This window comes from Epinephelus fuscoguttatus, linkage group LG19 (assembly GCF_011397635.1).
Source record: "Epinephelus fuscoguttatus linkage group LG19, E.fuscoguttatus.final_Chr_v1".
In the NCBI taxonomy this organism is placed as follows: domain Eukaryota; kingdom Metazoa; phylum Chordata; class Actinopteri; order Perciformes; family Serranidae; genus Epinephelus; species Epinephelus fuscoguttatus.
In genome coordinates this window covers 11,499,521-11,520,827 of record NC_064770.1, presented here as the reverse complement: position 1 = coordinate 11,520,827, position 21,307 = coordinate 11,499,521, and the positions used below count along the sequence as shown (strand labels likewise).

Here is a 21,307-nt window from a genome sequence, read left to right as displayed (position 1 = left end):
ATGTCAAAAAGTCACAATATAGTATGTGGTAAAGAAATTCCTAAAAAATCCATAGTATAGTATGTCATTAAAAAAAAATCCTAAATAAGTTGTAGATGTAATAAACCTTCCTTAAACAGTTAAAGTACGTCATAAAATTATTTCTAAAAAAAATCTAATATAGTATGTCACAAAAATGTTTAGAAAATTCAAAAGTGTATCATAAAAATGTCAAAAAGTCATAGTATGGTATATCATGAAGAAATCCTAAAAATATCATATCAGATTTTTATTTATTTATTTTTTTCAAAAATTGGTTGTATAGTATGTCATAATAGTTGTATTAAAGTATCCCTATATAAAATCAAAAAATGTCAAAAAATCATAGCATAGCATGCATCAAAAATGGTCAAAAAAAGTTAAATATGTCATTTTAAAAAATCAAACATTCATAGTTTAGTATGAAATTATAAAAAATTGTAGAATAGCATGTCATAAAATATTTTCCAAAAAGTCATAGTATAGCATGTCATCAAAAAATTCCCTAAATGTTACAGTATAGTATGCCATGAAAAAATTTCCTCAAAGTCATTGTATGGTTTTTTTTTAAGTTATAGCATAGTATGTTATAAAAAAAAAGTCTAAGAAAGTTAAAGTATGGTATGTCGTCATAGTCTCAGTATAGTGTACCATAAAATAATGTCCGTAAAAAAGTTGTAGTATGCCATTAAAAAGTAAAAAAAAAAAAGTCATTTAAAAATCCTTAAATAGTCCCAGTATAGTAAACCATAAAAAAATTCCCTAAAATGTTATAGTTTGTCATAAAAACGTCCTTAACGTTGTAGTAAAGTATCTCGTAAAAAGTTAAAGAGTCAAATGCAATGGTAATTTATAACAAAACAAAAGGCCAAAGTATAGTATGTCAAAAAAAAATTATTCTTATATTTTTTTTAATCCTGAAAAAATCATTAATGGTCAAAGTGTGATAAATAATTACAAAAAAGTCACAGCATAGTATGTCAAAAAAAAATTTGAGTCATAGTCACCAAAAAAATGCTATAGCAACAATCACTGTGAAGGTTAAACTTTGGACTTTGGGGAATTGTGGCAGCATTTCTCACTATTTCCAGAATAATCTATAGTAGAAATAATCATAAACTAATAGTTGATAATGAGCTCCAACTCAACCAAATACAACAGTAAAATCCTGCTTCTACATTAATGCATTAATAATCTAATAATATAATATACAGTATAATAGTATAACATTTACAAGGAACATGTTTCTGCATTGAGTACTTTTAGTTTAAATAATCACGTACATTTTCCTGATAATATTTAATGCCAACTCATTTTAATTGATCAAACTGCAGATTTAAAGCCAAGACATCAGCTCTTATCAAGATATACATGCCTGCTTCAGCCTTTTCACAGAGAACACAGTGACAACAGACTACAAGATCAGATTCGGATCATTTTGCGCATTACTTTGAGCTTCACTGTAAGTCGGTCACATAATTATGCCCCAATAAACTCACAATGCCCCATGAAGCTGTAAAACCACTGAGGCATGTTTCTGGCTCGGCTGTAATGAGCAGCGTCTGCCTCCAAAACCTTGCTGGAAGCTGAATTACATAACACACCCACCGAGGTGCTGATCTGATTTAATGTTACAGTTAAAAAATATATCTATACATCATCTCCTCTTATGCAGCCAAGTAAAAAAATTCCAACTGACTGCAGACGTGGACATCACACGTGTTTTTACAGACTTATACCAGAGAGGAAAATGAAATTGTCTTTCCAATGTTAGCCCGACAAATAAACTCAAGTCTGCTCAGATATAAAGAAACTGAGGGGAGGAAAACAGCTAAGTGCAGCTGAGCATCACTGCATGTTCAGCATAGCAATTACAGCTGCACTCACTGATCTCAGTGTTTCTCCCACCACCGTGTTTACATATTCACCACCAGCAAGAAGGCCGAGGGGAGAGTAAATACAACCAATGTTCAGCTGCTCTGTTTTTGTGACTGATGTTCAGCAGCACAAGAAGTACTCAGACGCTTACATGAGTAAAATATAATACTATACTGTAAAAAAAACTCTGTTGCAAGTAAAGTCCTGCATTTAAAATTGTAACTGAAAGTACAAAAGTATTAGCATCAAAATAAACTTATAGGACCAAAAGTAAAAGTACTCATCATGCAGAGTGGCCCATTTTAAATTAATACATATTACTGGATTATGATAATTGATGACTTAATGTGTTCATGACTTAAATTTTGCAGTTGGTGAAGGTGGAGCTAATTTTCATTACATTATACACTGCTGCTGGGTAGTTCAATCTATAATAATACATCATTAGTCCTTCTCCATAGAGACCCATCTCTCCATCTGGCCTCAAGGAAGCTCTGGCAAACCGTTAGACATCTCAGGAAGGGAAAGCAGGGCTTGTCTTAGGCTGTGCTCAGCAGAGAAGGAGAACTGCTAACCCGAACTGGGTATATCGCTGAGCTGTGGAAGGAGCCATGGGGCCCGCTCACGCCCAGTCCAAAAAAATAACATAGAGCCGTTGCCCTGTGGGCCCACCACCTGCAGGGACAGCGGGGCCCCGAGCATGCTGATCCCTGGCATCACGGACTGGCTCTGGGGACGTGGAATGTCGCCTCTCTGGTGGGGAAGGAGCTGGTGCGGGAGGTTAAGCGGTACCAACTAGATATAGTTGTGCTACCCTCCATGCAAAGTACTGGTTCTTGCCCAGGCTGGTGTGGTAATACTCACGAGCCCCCGGCTTTGCGCTGCTGTGTTGCATTCTCCCCAGAGAACGAGAGCGTTGCCTCGATGGGACTGCGGGTCGCTGAGAGAAGGTCTCCGACTGTTTTTTGTGCATACGCATCGAGTAGCAGTATAGAGTCTCTGGGTCATGTCCTGGAAGGGGTGCCAGTGGGGGATTCCATAATTCTTCTGGGAGACTTCAATCACAATAGGCAATGATGGAATAACCTGGAGGGGGCTGATTGGGAGGAACAGCCTGCCTGACCTGAACCCCGGGGATTTTTTGTTATTGGACTTCTGTGCGAGTCATGGATGGGCCATAACAAACACCTTGTTCGAGCACAGGAAGGTTCATATGTGTACTTGGTACCAGAACACTCTAGGCCAAAGATCAATGATCGACTTTGTGGTCATTTCATCAGATCTGCTGCTGCATGTCTTGAACACTCAGGACACTCACCTGGTGGTGAATTGGATGAGATAGCGGGGGATGCTGACAGACAGAATCTGGTAAACCCAAACATGTAGCGAAGGTGAATGGTGTATGACCAAAGTGAGAGCAGTGTCCGCATACTCTGCATAAAGTCAAACACACTCTTGGTGGGTGTTGGCCTCTGCCAGGGCTGTCCCTTATCACCGATCCTGTTTGTGATATTCATGGACAGGATCTTGAGGCGCAGCCGGGGGGAGGAAGGGGTCCAGTTTGGGGACCTCAGAATTGCATCTCTGCTTTTTGCAGATGATGTGGTTCTGTTCAGTTTGCAGCCGAGTGTGAAGAGGTCGGGGTGAGAGTCGGCACCTCCAAATCTGAGGCCATGGTTCTTTGAAGGAAACCGGTGGTTTGCCCCCTCCAGGTTGGGGGGAGAGTTACTGTCTCAAGTGAGGGAGTATGTCCAGGTTTTGTTCACGATTGAGGGTAGAAGGGAGCATGAGATGGATCGGTAGCTTGGCACGGCTTCTGCAGTGATGCTGGAGCTGTACTGGACCATCCTGGTGAAGAGGGAGCTGAGCTGGAAGGCAGCTTTTGATTTACTGGTCCATCTACGTCCCAACCCTCACCTATGGTCATGTGCTCTGAGTAGTGACTGAAAGAATGAGATCGCAGTTATAAGCGGCAGAAATGCGTTTCCTCTGTGGCGTGGCTGTGCTCAGCCTTAGAGATAGGGTGAAGAGCTCAGACATCTCGAGGGAGCTGGGAGTAGAGCCACTGCACCTTCACATCGAAAGAGGTCAGTTGAGGTGGTCCGGGCATCTGATCATATAAATTATTGTAAAGTTGGACATTCTGCATAATGAGTACTTTACTGTTATATATTTAGATGCTAACACTTTGGTAAAAATTTAAATACATGAACAGAGTATTTCCACACTGTGGTGGTGGTACTACTTTTACTCAGCTGAAACATCTGATTACTTCTTCCACTGCTGGCAATAATATGGTAGCAAACCTGACTCTGTGTTTGTGCTGCTGAGACGATTTTCTCTGCTGACACAGCATGAGGCCATAAATCATGATGCTCTCTGTGAGCTTACCAACATGAAGCAGAATTTGATCAACAACATGAACTGAATGTTCCCAAGACACTGCATGTTCCTTCTGTTCTGCTGATGGTTTTATATAATGCAACAAAGCATGGCTCACAGCTGAAAACAAAAAGTTATTTGCATGTTGTTTCAGTTTCAGTCAGTGGTGGTAGAAGTACTCAGAACCTTAACTTAGATAAAAGTACTAATGTCACACTGTGAAAATACTCCACTACAAGTAAAGGTCCTTTACTCAAAACCTTACTTAAGTAGTGAGTGTGAAAAGGAAAAGTACTCACTGTGCCGTAAAATGTCCCCTGTCAGTGTTTTATTATTATATCTGATATTTCTGGATTAACGTTACTGTAACTAAAGCTGTAAGACAAATGTAGTGGAGTACAATATACAATATTTCCCTCTGAGATGTAGCGGAGTAGAAGTATGAAGGAGCATAAAATCATCAGCTGTATTTTGTGCCGAAGCGCCTGCTAAAGCAGCAGATCTGTGCTGCAGAGATAGCGAGGAGGATTGTGATCCTGTCAGTTCTAAGAGCAGAGATAAGCCTGCAGCCTGAGCGATGGATGGTGAAGGTAAAGAGACAGACATTGAGGACTGAACAGAAGAAAGATAAGGAAAATGGTGAAGGGGAGGAAGACAATAAAAAGGGGAAGAAAGGCAATATAAGAGGAGAAATAAAAACGAGAAGCTTCATTTGCAGCTGTAGTGATGTTATATACGCATGTGTGCATTTCAACATAAACCCAGGCAGCTATTACTGCTAAAAGATTACGTCCGTGTGTCAATATGCTGTTTACCATGTCAGTTTAGCATGTTAAATGCATGTCAGATTATATGAATATTTATTAACATCTAACCCCAGTTTTAATACATTTCCTGTTCTGATTCCTCAGAAAGACTGGCCCTAGTAAGTGCAAGCTCACCCTCCTTTTAATAAAATGCTTATTTTGATCTTTTATCTTCAGCTGGAGCGACACACACACACACACACCAGCAACACCGCATTAAAAAGATGCCATGGTAACAGTGCCCATATGCTCTCACAGTCTCAGGCTATTTCAGCAGGTGAGAGCAGCGAGTCTATTCTGAGTGCAACAAGGTGAGAAACACTTTCCTTGTGCCGCCACAGGTCAACACCGCAGCCTGATAATGATGAGCTGTGAAATGCTTCCTCAGATAGATTTTATCACTACGACGCACATGTTGAGACTATTTCTGTCCAAGTGACTCAAAAAGCAAAAAGCTCAGTGTGAAAGTTTGACGAAGAACAAAGAAAGAGTAAGAAAAGCAGATGTTTATTAGTGCAGTTTATAAGTTTTCATTTGTTTTATTGAATGGTTTTGAGGCTGTTCATGTTAGTTACACTAAGAGACTCACAGATATGACTCATTAATTGGATTACTATCATGAGCTATCCTATTTGAGACCTTGAAAAGTTTAATAAGATGCATTTTATCAGGGTTTTTTTTAATTATCATTATAAACGTCCACATGTACATTTTAAAATTGTGATGGATGGCGATTATCTACATAAATATATACCATAAAACTCCAATTAGTAGCCCAGGCTATTATTTGCTTAAATCACAGAATTCAACAGGCTTATATTTGGGACAGGCCTTTAATTCCTTTTAAAACTGTTGCTCAGCAAAGATGGCAAAATATGATCAAATTGTTTATCTCAGCTACTTTTTTTGTAGTGAACTAGTTTGAATATTACTTGTTTAAAAGTTAATCAGAAAAAGGGAGTCGCCACTTTCTTCTTCCCTCTTGTTTACCATGCTGGTCAATCGGAATTCATCTTTGCTGCTCATGGTTTCTGTAAAGGGAACTTAATGATTGATTGGTGAAGAATTTAACCAAGCTAACGATGTGTAGCATGTATATACTGACAAAATTCAAACATTCATATTTGTATGTTGTGATCTATACAGCTAACTAACGTTAGCTCACATGGGTAGCCAACAATCTGGTTCTATACATTCAAAGAACTTATAAAAAAGTGAACTGCTTGGCAACCAGACCAGACGTCTAATTGAGACAGGCCTTTGTTTGTCAAAATGTGTAGCTACACCTGGCTAGTAAAAGAACTGGGCGTTTAATTTAAGTTTTATTTAATTTTTTTCTTTTTTAAATAACCCTGGTCATCCTGAGAAAAAAACAATGGTGCAGTACATCCATATTTGAAAATATTCAATATGAGACTTTGAAAACAAAACTCAGACTTCTTAATGTGTTATATTCTTCCATTAACACCAAAAACAAGCTGTATCAGTCAGTGGCTGTACATAAAGATGAACAACATGACAGATCATCTTGATCGCCTCCCGGTGGCTGGCTGCAGTAAAGGTCATAAACCCCACCCCCTCAATATTAGTAGGTGGGACAGAGGCCAAAATAAAAAGTCAAAATGGATGTCAAATAAAATTTTTCCCAGCAATGGTTTCTGTCATTTTAGGTAGTTTTTAATGATAAGTTTTAATTAGTTATTTGATGCTATGAAAAGGGGATGTGACATCATGATTGGCAGCTTTGTGTGCCTATTGGTGTGCTCACAATTGGGTGAGAACTTGATACCATGGCGCTACCTCCTGATTGCTGCTGCGATCCAAGTGACGTCACCAGCGCAAGATGGCAGCGGCTATATCTGGGATATTCTGCCTTCTTTTTTTGTACAGTGGTAGGAAGTGGATATGCTTAGTCTATCTATCTTTACGCACAGTCTGTGCTATCAGTCAAGAAGAGCTTCAATCAATCATTGAATAACAAGAAAACTGCTGCACTTTTGTGATCTTACTTGATTTGAATATCCACTTGAAAGCAAGTGCTGTAATCACAGACTTTGCAGATATTTTCACTTGTTTAGAAAAACAAGGATATAAAGTTTGAGAATAAACCCCCTTCAGTTATTTGGCAACTTGCCAAAACTCAGACATACTTCACTTCTTGCAGCAAGAACATCTTGTTCCTGTGTAGGAGCAGCAATAACGATTGTGGAGCCCAATTTCTGCAAAAACATTCACAAAACAAGCTGCATAAATCAGTGCTTCTCAATCTACTTGTTCATTTCAAGAGAGAGAAAGACAAGTGGTTCAGTTTTATAGACTTTTATTAAATAACATTAATTATCTTTTTTTATTCCTCAAATAATAAAAAAGTGCAGGCATGAAAGCAAACTGACAATAAACTTAAAAGCCTCTGTTTTTAAACAATTAACACTTGAATGTTTGTCATCTGTCACATCATGGGAACTGAAATACAAGAGCTCACACACAGATGGATTATTAAAGCTGCACTAGGCAACTTCAGCTCTACACAGCAATTTAAATATATTAAAAGGGTCATTTCAGCCAAATCACACAATCATATTTTACAACTCATTCCTGTGGCACTTTATCATGTTCTGTGCTCAGTTTTATTGGCCGATGATAATCCACAAACCTCAGCGTGGAGAATTTTCACTATCTCTTACAATTGGTTGAATAAAGGTCTATAAATCTGCTTAGAAAACAAAGACACTCTTATAACTCCAAAACTTGACTGAGAATTATCACATTTTTTACAATTTTATTTAATTTTTTCGGTATAGACCAGACCAGCACATAAAGGTATCTCGCAAACAAGGCCATGCTCCTTTCTGGGAGACAGAAAACTGAAGATTAAATAGATGTAAATGCAATTTGACCTCTGTTTAAAGACTCTAATTTTTACTTGCCTTTGTTTTATAGACATGTCTACTAATTGTTTCATGACCTTGCCTGAACCTGAGTGTACACGATACCTTTATTAATCAGGTGTTCCTGGAAAACTGATCAAAGTTCAAATAAACACAAGACATTTGTGCTCTAAATAAAGGGGAGGGGGACTGCGCTGTAGCTATCTACAGTGGACTCCAAATACACCACGATGGTCGAATTATGTAAATAGTTCAGTAAACAGCGGTTACAGTTCAAGAGAGGAGATAAGGAGTTGACGTACGCCAATATTAAGACTTAAATTTTATTATTTGTAACTGCTGATGACATTGCGTAATGTGTGTGTGTGTGTGTGTGAGACGTGTGTACACTTTGACGGTCATTTACAAGGTGCCATCTGTGTAATAATGGTATATAGGCAAGCTGTAACCATAGTAACAACAACAGTGTCAGTATTAGCTGTGTCGGGATCGGACAGGGATATGCAGCCTGAGCCGAACTCTAATCTCTACATATTTGAATTGGATCACCAGGTGCCGTTAGACGACAGCCAACCTGTTAATAGCCAACTGTTTCATCTCGTCTGAGATTTAAGAGAACAGTCTGATACTAATCTGCGTGACTCTACATAAGCAGCCTCTCACTTAAGCTAACATTAGCGATCCTTCGGCAGTACCTATCACCAGCACAATTTACTGATGTAGTGATTTACCACTCTGAATAATCACATCTTATGTGCCTCTAATTTCAGTGTGAAAGCCTTGGTTAACCCTTTATTCAGCAGCTTTACTGGTGTTTCCTGTTTCTCTTCTGATGTGATAGTATGTTTCTTTACCCTAAAAGTGGGCGTGGCCTTGTTGATGATGCAGTGCCAGTGTGGTCTATCAAAGTAATCCAGCAATAGTATTCTGTTCATTGAGCTAATCTGCCAAGTGTGTTAGCAAATGTACCCTAAAAAAATGGGACCTATGCTTAGAAACAAAAAGCTGCTCCTTTTAACTCCAGAACTCTGAGTCTGAGAATTGGCCCGTTTTCAGGTTTTCTTCAGTATCAAAGTAATCCAGTGATAGTGGTCTGTACATCCATGGGTACATTGCAAACAGGGAGTGCTAATAGCCAATTTGGCATTATTTTCATGGGGCTAATTTGCCAAAAATGTAAATAAATACAGGCTACAAAAATGACCCTTTTGTCAGCTAACTCACTCAGTCAATGACGACACTGTACTTCCTGTTTACATCCCCCGAAGCCCAAACATTATGGGAACTGTTGTTCCAAAGTACCCAAAGTGACAGTCAACACAGTTTGATTTGTGTCTACATACACCCCCTACATATTCTACTCACAATTATATAATACAGAGAGCTGGAATTATTATTTGTTTTTGGAAAATCTAACAATCAATAAATTCACAACTAAAATTGTCGTTTATTAATTATCTGTCAAACAACCTCACCAATCTTTACGGTAAGTCCTTTTTGTGATTTCACTGAACTGACCCTTTCACTTGACACTATCCCGTAACATAACAATAAGAGACTAAACACTGAACGCATCTTTTTCTGGACCAAACTCTCCCTGCTGTTATGAGACATCGTGTTCCGTTTGTCGGTCTTACATTTCCACATCCTCCGAGCAGTAGAAGCATCGACACCTAACACCAGAAATAAATGTGCTTAAAATATGGTGAATGTACAGTTTGTGGTCTCAGTTAGAGGGGACGGGATGTTCTCTGTTGCAGCCTTACTGTAGATTTTAACAGGAATTCCATAATTTTATATATAAATCTTGCTTAGTGCAGCTTTACATTAAATATTATTAGTAAAAAATGGAAGAACAAAGTCTTCAAATAGACATAAATAACAGCAGAAGGAATAAAATCATACTATAAAGTGCATTGTAGCAACAACTGAGCATGCAGCACGATGGAAATAAATTAGGTTTTGTTATGTGATGAAGAACTAACAGTAATAAAAAAAAAAAAGTAGTACAAAAACTGTAGAAAGAAAAGAAGTGACCTTATATAAAGATATCATATTCTATACAACAAATCAATAAAGCTCATTTAAACTCTAATATAATTATCATGTTCAAATAATAAACTGTATTTGTGACGTGGCTAGTCAAAGTGTGGATCTTTACGAAGAATAAATATTCATTCACACGCACAAACACACATACACACCATTTTGTCCAATTGTTGTCACTGTCTGTTAAAGAGACAGAAAAAAAACACATCTTATAAAAGTCCTAAAGTGGCCCCTGGTTGATCTGTCTTTGACGTCAAGTGAAGTCTTACCAGAAGGTTTTCCTTCTGCTCGAGCTTTAATTAGTGTTATAAAACAGCAGAGGTGAAATCAGGCAGATCACGTCACACCCTGAGGAGATCTGTGGATCATTCTGGGAAAAAAAGGCACTAATGATGAAGAAATGTATCTTTTGGTATAAACTAATTATATTCTTACACATTTATCCATCATCCTAATCATCCTAACTAAATATTACGTACCTCCAGTGCCCCCGAATGTCTTTCAGGTCATCTCTTGTGTTGTCTGGATACACTTGTTAAGGGTTTGTTCTGTTGAATACAAACACATAACAAACACAAATAAATAACCTCACCAAAAATCATTTTCCAAAGCATAACATGTGATGATTATCAGAAAACACAAAACAAGCAGATCTGTTTATCTGTGTATATTTGAGCTGCAAAAATTAATTGACTAGTTATCATCTACATTAATCGCAAACTAGTTTGATAATTAATCAACAATTTAAAAAAAAAAAAAAAAACACAGGCAAAATTCTCTGGGCAGTGACAGCAAACTTTGTTTTTCTTTTAAATACCTGTGTGTCCCTTTTTGTATAATTCTGTGTCTGTTCTCTAAATTCAGAGGTTTTTGTAGGTCTGTGAATGCAGCGTAAATGGACCTCTCCATGAGTCCTTTTTTCCTCAGCAGCAGTTTATGAATCACGGGGTGGATAATTGATCTGTCGAGCTGTTCAGAGCTGATCTGATCAGATCGATGCATAAGAGGAGCAGCTGCTGTGAGTGAATGCAAACGTATGAGATCGCTGCTTGTTCTCGCCATATTTCGGCCGTGCTTTGGAAGGCAGAGCTAAAGGGGTAAACAAACATGGCACCACACCGGTAAGGTAAGACAACACGTTTACATGTCGTTTTCTATATGTTCTCTGACATTTATCCTAACGATATGAGGCGGTCTTTGTGGAAAAAAAGCTTGTTTAGTGGACTAACTTTGCACTTGAAGGTATGCCCGTTCACTTACGTTTTAACAGGTCTGACGCTACTATGCGCCCCGGCTGTATCTAGGCTAATGGCTAACATGCTAACTATTATTTTTATGTCACTAGTCACTTGAAACAAATTTAGGACGATAGGAGACGGGTTGAAATAAACCGAAATTTCCCTTTAAGTTTCATTTTCAATGCGTCTAGTATTCTGCTGCTCCATCTCTGCGCTCCGACAGTGTAATGTTGTAACCGCACGGTTTATATATTCCAAAAGCACTCCTAATGAACGGTCCTGCTCCAAAAATAGAAAATCTGTTTGTGGTGGTGGATGTTTTAATTATGGGGGTCGCCACAAATAAATGAAATGTGAGAAACCCTGATAAATGCCATACAATCTACATCATTATAGCTAAAAACACTGCAGACTGGCTCGGGATAATCACTGAATAAAAAGGCGAAACACAGATGTCTTTCTGCTGTCCGGTGCATTTTAACTAAAGTTTGTACAGTGGCTTATAAAAATTAAATGAATCTCTGTTTTGCTAGGTGTTTCTCCAATATTAATATTGATATTAGAATCGACATGATGAATTAATTTACAATTTGAAACCACATCAAATAACATGAATGCCACTTGAGTCAAAAACTGCTAGAAAAGGCTGGCTGTAGGGATTTATCTATCTATATACATATACCTGTACAGATATAATGCATACATAAATACAGATATTGGGTGCATTCATAAATACTCGCTCCCAGTTCCACAGCACACTCTGGCACAAACTGGACTGTCTGTAAATGTGGAGCCTTGTTGGAAGGAACTCTTATTCAGAGCACTGCACTCTCAGAGCAGCAGAGTGAATGAATGTGAATGAGGAGTGATTAACTTAACCATTCGTTAATTCATGTAGAAATAATAAATAACCCTCTGTTTCTTCAACCAACAGTGCTCTCTAAGTGTAGCATGTTGGATTGGATTTACGACTGCACCCATAGTATTCACAAGGCGTCAAGTAACGATGAAGTTCTTTATTGAATAATTTGCTCATTTTCTCAATTCATTGTTTTGACGATAAAATGTAAGTATCAGACCTACAGTTCAGAAATCCAAAGCTATTCAGTTTATTGCCATGTATGATAAGAAGCAGGAACCCAGCAAATATTTGGCTTTTTTGCTTAAAACTTTTTTGTTTACTAAAGCGAGCATTTGATTATTATTATTATTAATATTATTAATTTTCTGTCAATCGACCGCTCATCAATCATTGCAGCTCTAATGTAAACATACAAACATATACAGATATACACATATCTATATATGTGTATATAGATATACACATATCTATATATGTGTATATAGATATACACATATGGTATCAGAGTGCAGTAAATGTGTTGGCGGCATCTACAGGCCACATATTACTGTGTTCACTTACTGTGGTTTGGATCAATTTTGTAGTTTAGTTTTTGCAAATTCAAAATCTATTTTTACAGAATAATACATTTCTGTGCCAAAACCCTTGTCAATAAGACAAATGTCACAAATTCAGAGTGGGATCTTAGCCAGATGTTGGTGTGTTTTATTTTTTTTAGGGCATTATATGTATTAAGATTTAGGAGGTCTGACTAAGGCCCTGACCAGACCAAACAGACCAAGATATCCACATATTTTTGGCCACATGGTGCACTTTCTTTTTTTTGTTGTTGAAATTTTCTTTTTATTTGGAAAGGCAAATCTCCGTAAGACACAGTTTACAGCAATTCTTTGTCCATAGTACATCATATATAATATCCATCCTTCCATATAATCTCCATATAATATCCATATTGCCATTCCGGGGTTTTCTCTTAAAGATCACATCGTGCACTTTCTGAGCTCACTTGACACCGTCTATGTTGTACCGTTTACATACACAGTAATACATTCGTACACTAACATTTCATGTGTAGAGGAGAAGAAAGTACCTGGAAACAGTACAACAGCCTCAATAAAACACTAGTGACCCCTAGAGGCCATGCAGCTCCTCACACTTTATAAACTCAAAGACTTTGAACCTACACACTTGAAAGCTCTTTTCTCACTAACAAGGTCAAAACTCACCTTGTGCTCTGAACATCTAATTGAGAAGTTCTCCTCATTTAAGACACAGCCTAAAAAAAAACCACACACACACAAATGCACAAAATCAGCTTTCACACCTTCTGAGATTCATCACATCAGCAGAAGTGAGAACAGCACACAAGTTAGTAAAGCACGGGAGACTTAATCTCTCATCATTTTTAGAAAACCATGTGATAATATCTTCTGAGCATATTTACTAACGACCTTCTGATATGTCCCTTTATAGCTGATACACTTTTCTGACATATGTCATACTGTACCTGACTGAATGGCACATCTGTAGTGATAATTTCTGGGACAGCCCTTCTGGAAACATCCCATTATTGCACCTGTTTGTTGGCACAATGAGCACATCTGAAAAGAAGACACACTTTATCACAATATGCAGAATGCAGAATCATGTAAAAAAATGTATTAGAAACTGATATTCAAACATAACATCAGACAAAAATCTGCACATTTAACGCAAGTACATACATTATATTCAGTCTATTTTAATACATTCGTAATATGCTCATATGTACATTTAAATAGTTAATGGTTGCTAAAATTATTCCTTCAGTCCACTGTGCTTGGGAAAAGATCCTCCACACACATTTACTCCTCATTTTGAGTAAAAATGCACCTAATACTTCAGATCACGATGGCTTCCTTTAAATTGATTGTCTTTTTTGTTTGAAATTAAATTCCCACTTTGTCTTCTGTCTGGCCTGCAGTGTGAGGATTGTAATTCAAAAGGGGACTCTTCCAGTTTTAACAAAAGGCTGTACCTTTGAAAAAAATATCCACTTTACAGCTAAAACAATTAGACGGCTAACTGATTAGCCCAAGGCCAGTAAAAATAATCAACTATTATGATAATCAATTCATTGCGTCAGCAGTGATGCGGACGCTTAACCGGTCCGTTGTGGTCAAGAGGGAGCTTAGCCAGAAAGCGAAGCTCTCGATTTACCGGTCGATCTACGTTCCAACCCTCGCCTATGGTCACGAGCTTTGGGTAGTGACCGAAAGAATGAGATCACGAGTACAAGCGGCCGAAATGAGTTTCCTCTGCAGGGTGGCTGGGCTCAGCCTTAGAGATAGGGTGAGGAGCTCAGACATCCGGGAGGGACTCAGAGTAGAGCCGCTGCTCCTCTACATCGAGAGGAGCCAGTTGAGGTGGTTCGGGCATCTGGTAAGGATGCCTCCCGGACGCCTCCCTTGGGAGGTATTTCGGGCATGTCCAACCGGCAGGAGACCTCGGGGCCGCCCCAGAACACGCTGGAGGGATTACATCGCCCGGCTGGCCTGGGAACGCCTCGGAGTTCCCTCGGAAGAGCTGACAGAGGTGGCTGGGGAGAGGACTGTCTGGGCTTCTTTGCTGAGGCTGCTGCCCCTGCGACCCGGACCCGGATAAGCGGAGGACGACGAGACAAGACGAATTCATTGTCTTAGTCGTTTTTCAAGCAAAAACAGTGCAGTAGTGCTACACATTTTCTGGGGCTTTGCTGCTTTTATTGTAAATTAAAGAATATGGGATTTCGAACCTTCGATCAGACAAAACACGACAAAACAAGACAAAACAAAGACCTCACCTTGGGCTTTAAGTTGTGCTGGGGATTTTTCTACAACTTTTGGTAATTTCATAGACGTCTCGAATAACCAATAATGAAAATAATCACTGGTTGCAGCCCATAGTGCTTGATTTCACGGTTTCAGACTGCAGGTTAAACTTTTGTAGGACTGTGGATTTTGTCCACCATCACTTACGTGGAAAGTGCATTTGAAGGGATCTTTTAATGGCCAGTTTGGAGCCTTAGAAATATTACAGTATTAATTAATTTACATTGATACATACTGTATTTTTTATGCAAAATCACATATAAAATATATAAACTGCTATTACATCAGACAAGAACTCTTAGCACACATAAAGCCAGAACTTGAACAACTAATTTTCTGCTCAACATTATTTTGACAGAATCTTGTAAAAGCAATCACACATACATAATCATGACATGAGACCACAGACAGCTGATCCTCATAATTTTGTTTAAAAAGATGTTGGTCTGTGTCACTCACTGTTTCTTGTGCGAGCCGGGCTGCCTCCTCTAACCCATACAGCTTCCCTCTGACCAGGAAGACACCAGCCGACCAGATGCCGCAGTCCTCATGAATCCAGCACTCGTCCAGATGAAGAGGCACCTTTGGGAGAGAGTGGTTGTTGCTCTCAGGCAAACCTTTGACGGCAGAGCAGTCATAACCATCACACCCATCGCCTGAGGAGTTTACTGAATGTTTATTGACAAGTAAATGTTCCTCCTCTTTGGGCTCAGTCCTGCAGTCCAGAGAAGGACCAGTGGGATGGTACGGGCCATGAAGGTCCCCGAGGCCCACAGCGTTGGCCGTCTGACCGCACAGGCAGCACAACAGCATGGCCTGAGACCTGCTTTCCGAACTGAACCGACCCAGCTGGAAACAGGACGTGTGGGGAACAAAGCCAGACACAGAGGCTGTGGCGGTCTGCTGCCGTCCTCCTTTGCTGCTCCTGACTGTCGCCTCCTCCTCCTGATAGTTGACCACAGTGCACATCCTCTTCTCCATGTGAACAAAAGGGCAAAAACTCCCCAATTTCTTGTCCTTTTTTTCCTCTTTTATTTTTGCATATTTAAGTTTGATTTCTGGCTCCCTGGAGGGAAACAGAGCAGAAGGTCCAGTCTGCGAACGCACTTTTTTCTTCCGTCTTGCAACTGTTTTTTTTATTGTTTTCCTTTCTTGCTCCTCTGGTTCGATTCTGCAGTTTTGTTTCTGTTTAGTTCTTAACCTTTTAGTTTTACAAAGGGGGAGGGGCTTCTTTCGTTTATGATTTATGCTTTTCGTGCGTGACACTTTGCGGCGAGGCTGCTGCTCCTCGTGCGACTCTCTCTGCGGTGACTTCCTGTCCGTCCGAGCATCAACATCAGACTCCTCTGAATTACTGCTCACTCTTTGTGACACATTTGGCTGCGAGGCTGCTTCTTCTGCGTCTGAGCTGAACAACCTCGTCGCATATTCAATCAGGTCTTCAGAATCACCACTTTCATTATAAATACCAACGGCGCTGTTTTTAGCTCGTCTCCTCAAACTGTGGCGAGATGCACTGCAGGTAAACAAAGGCGTTTCAGAAACGGGTTTTCTGATTCGGGTACTTCGCCGAACTTCTCTGGTTGGAGCTTTTTCATCCTCGCTCTGAGGAGGAGTTTCTCTCACCAGACTCTTCTTACAAGAAGCACTTTTCTTACAAGGAAAGGTGTCGCTTTTCTTCTTTTCATTGGTAATCGAAACTTCAATAACATCACTGTCATCGCTTGAAATATCAACTGGAGATTCTGCAGCGTTGCCGTAAACAGCACTTAGGTCTGACAGGAGGACTACAGGTCTGGTGTGATGTATAGGAATGTCAACTGAGCTATCTGAGGAGTCTTCTGAATATGAGCTGTCAGGACTGGGTGAGCTCATAGGCTGAGGTAGGTGATAGCAACCTCTCCCTTCATCCAGTGAGGACAGGGACACAGCTGGGGACAGGGGTTCCACTATGTGCCTCACACTGTCTTGGATGAAAGAACTGCATAAGAGTGGCTCCTTAGCGGAAGAGACAAGGAAAATTACATCAGAGCCACTGTCACTCTCCTCCCCGCCGCTGCTTTCAGGAACTGCACCGCCAGGTTGGTCAGGCCCGTAGAAACCCTGATGCCACAGGTTACCGTGAACTCCATCACGATACAGATCGAGCCCCGGAGCTAGCGTGGAATTCATGTAGTTGCCTAATGCCTCAGGGCTCTGCTCCATGTCTCTGCAGTGGACAGGTGCACCCTGCTCAGGATGCAGCTGAGAGTTGTAGGAGAACGAGGCTCTGGATCGAAATGGGGAGCTGATCTCTGTGCTGCAGCTCGGCGGGCGTCTGTGGTACCACTCGGGTTTCTTTGCCAGGTCCATGGCTTCAGTATGGCTGCGGGTCAGTGGGTTGACTGAGTAGCCCTTTGACAGGTCCATAGCCATTAGAGATGGATCCTGAGGCGACACTTCCATCACTGCAAAAAACAAAAACAAAAAAACAAAACATCATTAAGATGTAGATTTTTCAAAATCTGTTTCTTACCACAAGGACTCAACCAATTTCACACACCAGGGTCTGTTTACAGGTGTTAGAGAGTATTACTGCATGTGTGGAACAAAGTTGTATCAAGCCTTTTATGGCTCCTGAAGGAGCCGCTGGATTTTCATTATTGTTCATGTTCAGATTTCTTGTTTAGTTCAAACTAAAGTCAAAAACCCCTCAAGATTCTAAAGTTACAGTAAATTATGACAATTAAAGCAGAAAATCTTCTCATCTGTGAAAATGAAACCAGAGAATGTTTGACTATTTTTTTTTTCTCATATATTAGCTTGAAACAACAGCCAGTTATTTTCCCAGTTGATTGACTAATTGAATAATCCACTGTTACAGCTGTACAGCACACCAACCAAAAGAGATTATGCCATGTTATTTGGATTTGTTTTAAATCTATTTCAGTGATATTTTTCAGGTGAACCAGGACTCTCAGGCGCTGCAGTTGGTTAAAGCACCACCTGACTGAGCTGAAGCAATTAGTCAGTTAATCATTTAGGCTAGTTGTTCACACACAATGATCTACAGCTTTTTTAATGACTGCTGAGTTGTTCAGTCATTCATCATGAAGCAAAAATGTAAAAAAAAAAAAATGCCAATCATTCTTTTCTTTTGCCTTCTTAAATGACAGAATTTGCTGATTTAACTTGTCATAATTTACAATAAACTGAATGTCCTTGTTTTTTTTTTTTTTTACAAAACACAAAATTTAAAAACATTACCTTGGGACGTTGGCTCTGGAAAGTTTTGATGCATTTTTTAGGGCTTAATCTAATGATAATTTTCATTGTTGACCAATCTGTTGATTATTTTCTCAATTAATCGATTAGCCACAATCCAAAGATTTTCAGTTTACTGTCACAGAGAGGTGTCGAAACCATAAAATATCCACATGTATGAGTCTGGAATCAGAATATTTGGACTTTTTCTTCCTATAAAATTTCTCGTATCGATTAATCGACTATCAGATTAGTTGGCGATTTATTTTATTGGTTGACAACTAACTGTTGAAGCTCAAGTATTTTTCCCACATTTTTTGGAGATTTCATATACTATATAAGTAATTGATTAATCTTACAAATAATTGGCAGATTGATTGATATTAAAAATAATTTGTGGCTGCAGCCCTTCCACGTGAACTTCAGTTTCTTTAGATAACACTGGAGATGAAGAGAAGCTGCCTCCTGTCCACACTGACTCTCCTCTGCTATATTCATCATCATTATTATATTAAGTGTGCTGTATTTACTACACATTACAGCACACTACAAAAACATTATGAGAAATCAGTTGAGAAAACCCTGAGCTGCAGGTTTTATTCTTTTAAAGCAGAGCAACCCTGCCTATTTTAACTGATTTAATAATGTTACTTAAGTCTCAGTGTCCTGTGCAGCTGTAATATGAAGGCAAAATTCAACAAAAACACACACTGGATTGGATTTAGTTTGCAGATACTAGACTATTATTTCGTGTTTATTTATATATATATCTGCATTTTATATGTTATATTTCATATGCTGTTAAGAATGAGGAGCAGAACATCTCCTTACCTGAGCCTCCTCACATCCCATGTTAACAGGTAGGCCCGTTCATGAGTATTGTAAAAGGTAATATAACCCGCCTATAAATAATGACATGTAATGTAGATGTAACTCACAATAAGTGTTCAGTGTTTTAAAGTGTCCAACTAGTGATGGTCTTACCCCTGAGGTGGCAGCAGTTCCGATAGACGACCCCGGTCCTGACAGAGCGGGCTTTAGGAGGACACTTCACCCTCAAACAAGTCGTGTAGCTGGGTTTAGCTAACACACCTCTCCGGGCCCGTCATCAGGACTGGATGTAAACAAAAGCGGCGACTTCATGCTAGCTGGCTAGCTAGCGTTAGCCTGCTAAGCTAATTCAAAACGGTGCCGACACTCGACGTGATAACGACACATAAACATTTTTGTTAAATAAATGTTAGCAGGCAGTTTCAACCCTCTGGCTACTGTTGGTATTTTAAAGTTGTCATCATGGAGACCATCTTTCTTCAGCGTCAAGTCACTCCGAAACAACCAGGATGACACCGGAAGAGAACAGGGGGCTTTCAAAGTAAAAGACAAAAGCCAGCGGTTTATCACCGTAGACAAAAAAAATAATACAAAACACACGAATTTTAAGCGTTTCTAAAGCCTTTTTAGTCAAATTAAAACGTTTCAAATATTGCTCAGCATTCTTCTAGAGAACAATAAAATACGTTTTTTCATCGCTGAATTTGCATTTAGGCGTATGATTTTTATTAATAATGATATTTATATTTTTAATAACTATTGTTTTTTAATATTAATGTATATTGATTACTTTCTTTATTTATTCATTTTTCCAACATTATTGTCAAAAATATGTCTTCTTTTACAGGGTTTTCGAATAAACCCAACACCACATTTTTCCCATGGCAATGAAAGGTCATTAAAGATATGATCACAGACAAATCGACTGTTTCCAATATTCATCAGACAGAACATTTAATTTAATTTACTTTCTGCATGTAGTGATTGGCAGGGAAGTATTTTTGAATATGTTTGAAGGACACATTTACAATTAGGTAGGCTATTTCTGAGGAGGCATGTAGACCTTCTCTCATTATACATGATTTACAGATCAAATCCAATATGCCATGACATACGGATGCAGACAACATCTCTTTAAAATAGGGCATGTATGAATCATTATTTTGGGGATGTAGTTAAAAAAAAATTTAAATTTTTTTCTAATGAAAAGTCAGCGCATTATGATGCCTGTTGGAATGAAATCAAAAACTAAAGTAAGTTATGCCTACTTAAAATAAAGCAGAAGTCTAGTTTAAGATGAGACAGATCAGCTAATAATGTTCAGTCACATGTAAAAATACTTCACAACAGGTAAAAGTCCTGCATTTAAAAAGTCCAGAAGTGTGATCAACAAAGCACACCTAAAGTACCAGAAGTACACATTCTGCAGTAAAAACCTGAATAAGAATCTGGTTTATTGCCAAGTAGGTTTTCACAAACAAGAAGTTTGCTTTGGTGTTTTTGTGCATAGACAAGAAACATAAATATAGATTAAGTTTAAATACAGAATACCAATATCTGTGACTGATGCTTATTCTGCTTATTGAATGAGACATTTTGTAGCTTTGTATTGAGCAGCAGTGGAAGAAGTATTCAGATCAGCAAGTAAAAGTGCTACAACAGTGTAAAAATACTCAATTGCATGTCCAGCATTCAAAACCTTACTCAAGTAAAAGTACAGATGTGTCAGCAAAATTTACTTAAGAGTATCAAGAGTGAAAGTACTTGTTCTGCAGTGGAATGTCTCTTGCATATACATGATTATATCTGATATTATTAGATCGTTAATACTAATGCTGCTCAGGTAGAACTAGTTTTAACCACTTTATATACAGTTAGCCAGTTTGGTTCGGTGGTTCCCAAACTAGGGATCAGACCTCTCCAAAGGGCCACCAGATCAATCTGAGGAGATGTGAGATGATTAATGGGAGATGAAAGAAGCACACTTTTATTGATGTTTTGGACTTGAATCTTTTGCTGTTGTTGTTTTTGGAAATAATGGATCATTTGAAGAGTTGTATAAATTAAACCACGTCTATAAATGTAACATTTTTCTATCTAATATTGTACAAACTAATCAACACAGCATAAAATCGAGCAGTTGTGTCGCCACTAGTATTTCAATTAGAGAGGTTATAGATTATTTGTCTACTTTATGTCAATGTCCCTTTACATAAACATTTTCCCATTCTTTTATGTTCAGCTGTCAGGAGTTGGATCCAGC

The 21,307-nt window shown here is 38.8% G+C and overlaps 1 protein-coding gene across 3 annotated transcripts; it reads right to left on the bottom strand.

The window, feature by feature from the left end:
* Nucleotides 1-7,247: 7,247 nt before the first annotated feature.
* On the bottom strand, nt 7,248-19,552 carry LOC125879859 (transcription factor 20-like). 3 transcript variants are annotated; one of them, XR_007447985.1, is made up of 7 exons: nt 19,198-19,552; nt 15,430-17,417; nt 13,629-13,722; nt 13,348-13,397; nt 10,501-10,569; nt 10,291-10,391; nt 7,248-7,303 (listed from the first exon to the last, which is right to left on the bottom strand). XR_007447985.1 is itself a non-coding variant. In XM_049561966.1 (6 exons), the coding sequence occupies exons 2-5, from the start codon at nt 17,413-17,415 to the stop codon at nt 10,528-10,530; spliced, it is 2,172 nt and encodes a 723-aa protein (XP_049417923.1). In that variant the 5' UTR covers nt 17,416-17,417; nt 19,198-19,552; the 3' UTR covers nt 7,398-10,391; nt 10,501-10,527. The 3 variants fall into 3 exon arrangements, 1 of the variants encoding a protein (XP_049417923.1); XR_007447984.1 differs by lacking the exon at nt 7,248-7,303 and adding an exon at nt 7,398-10,201; XM_049561966.1 differs by lacking the exon at nt 7,248-7,303 and having other exon boundaries at nt 7,398-10,391.
* Nucleotides 19,553-21,307: the final 1,755 nt, after the last annotated feature.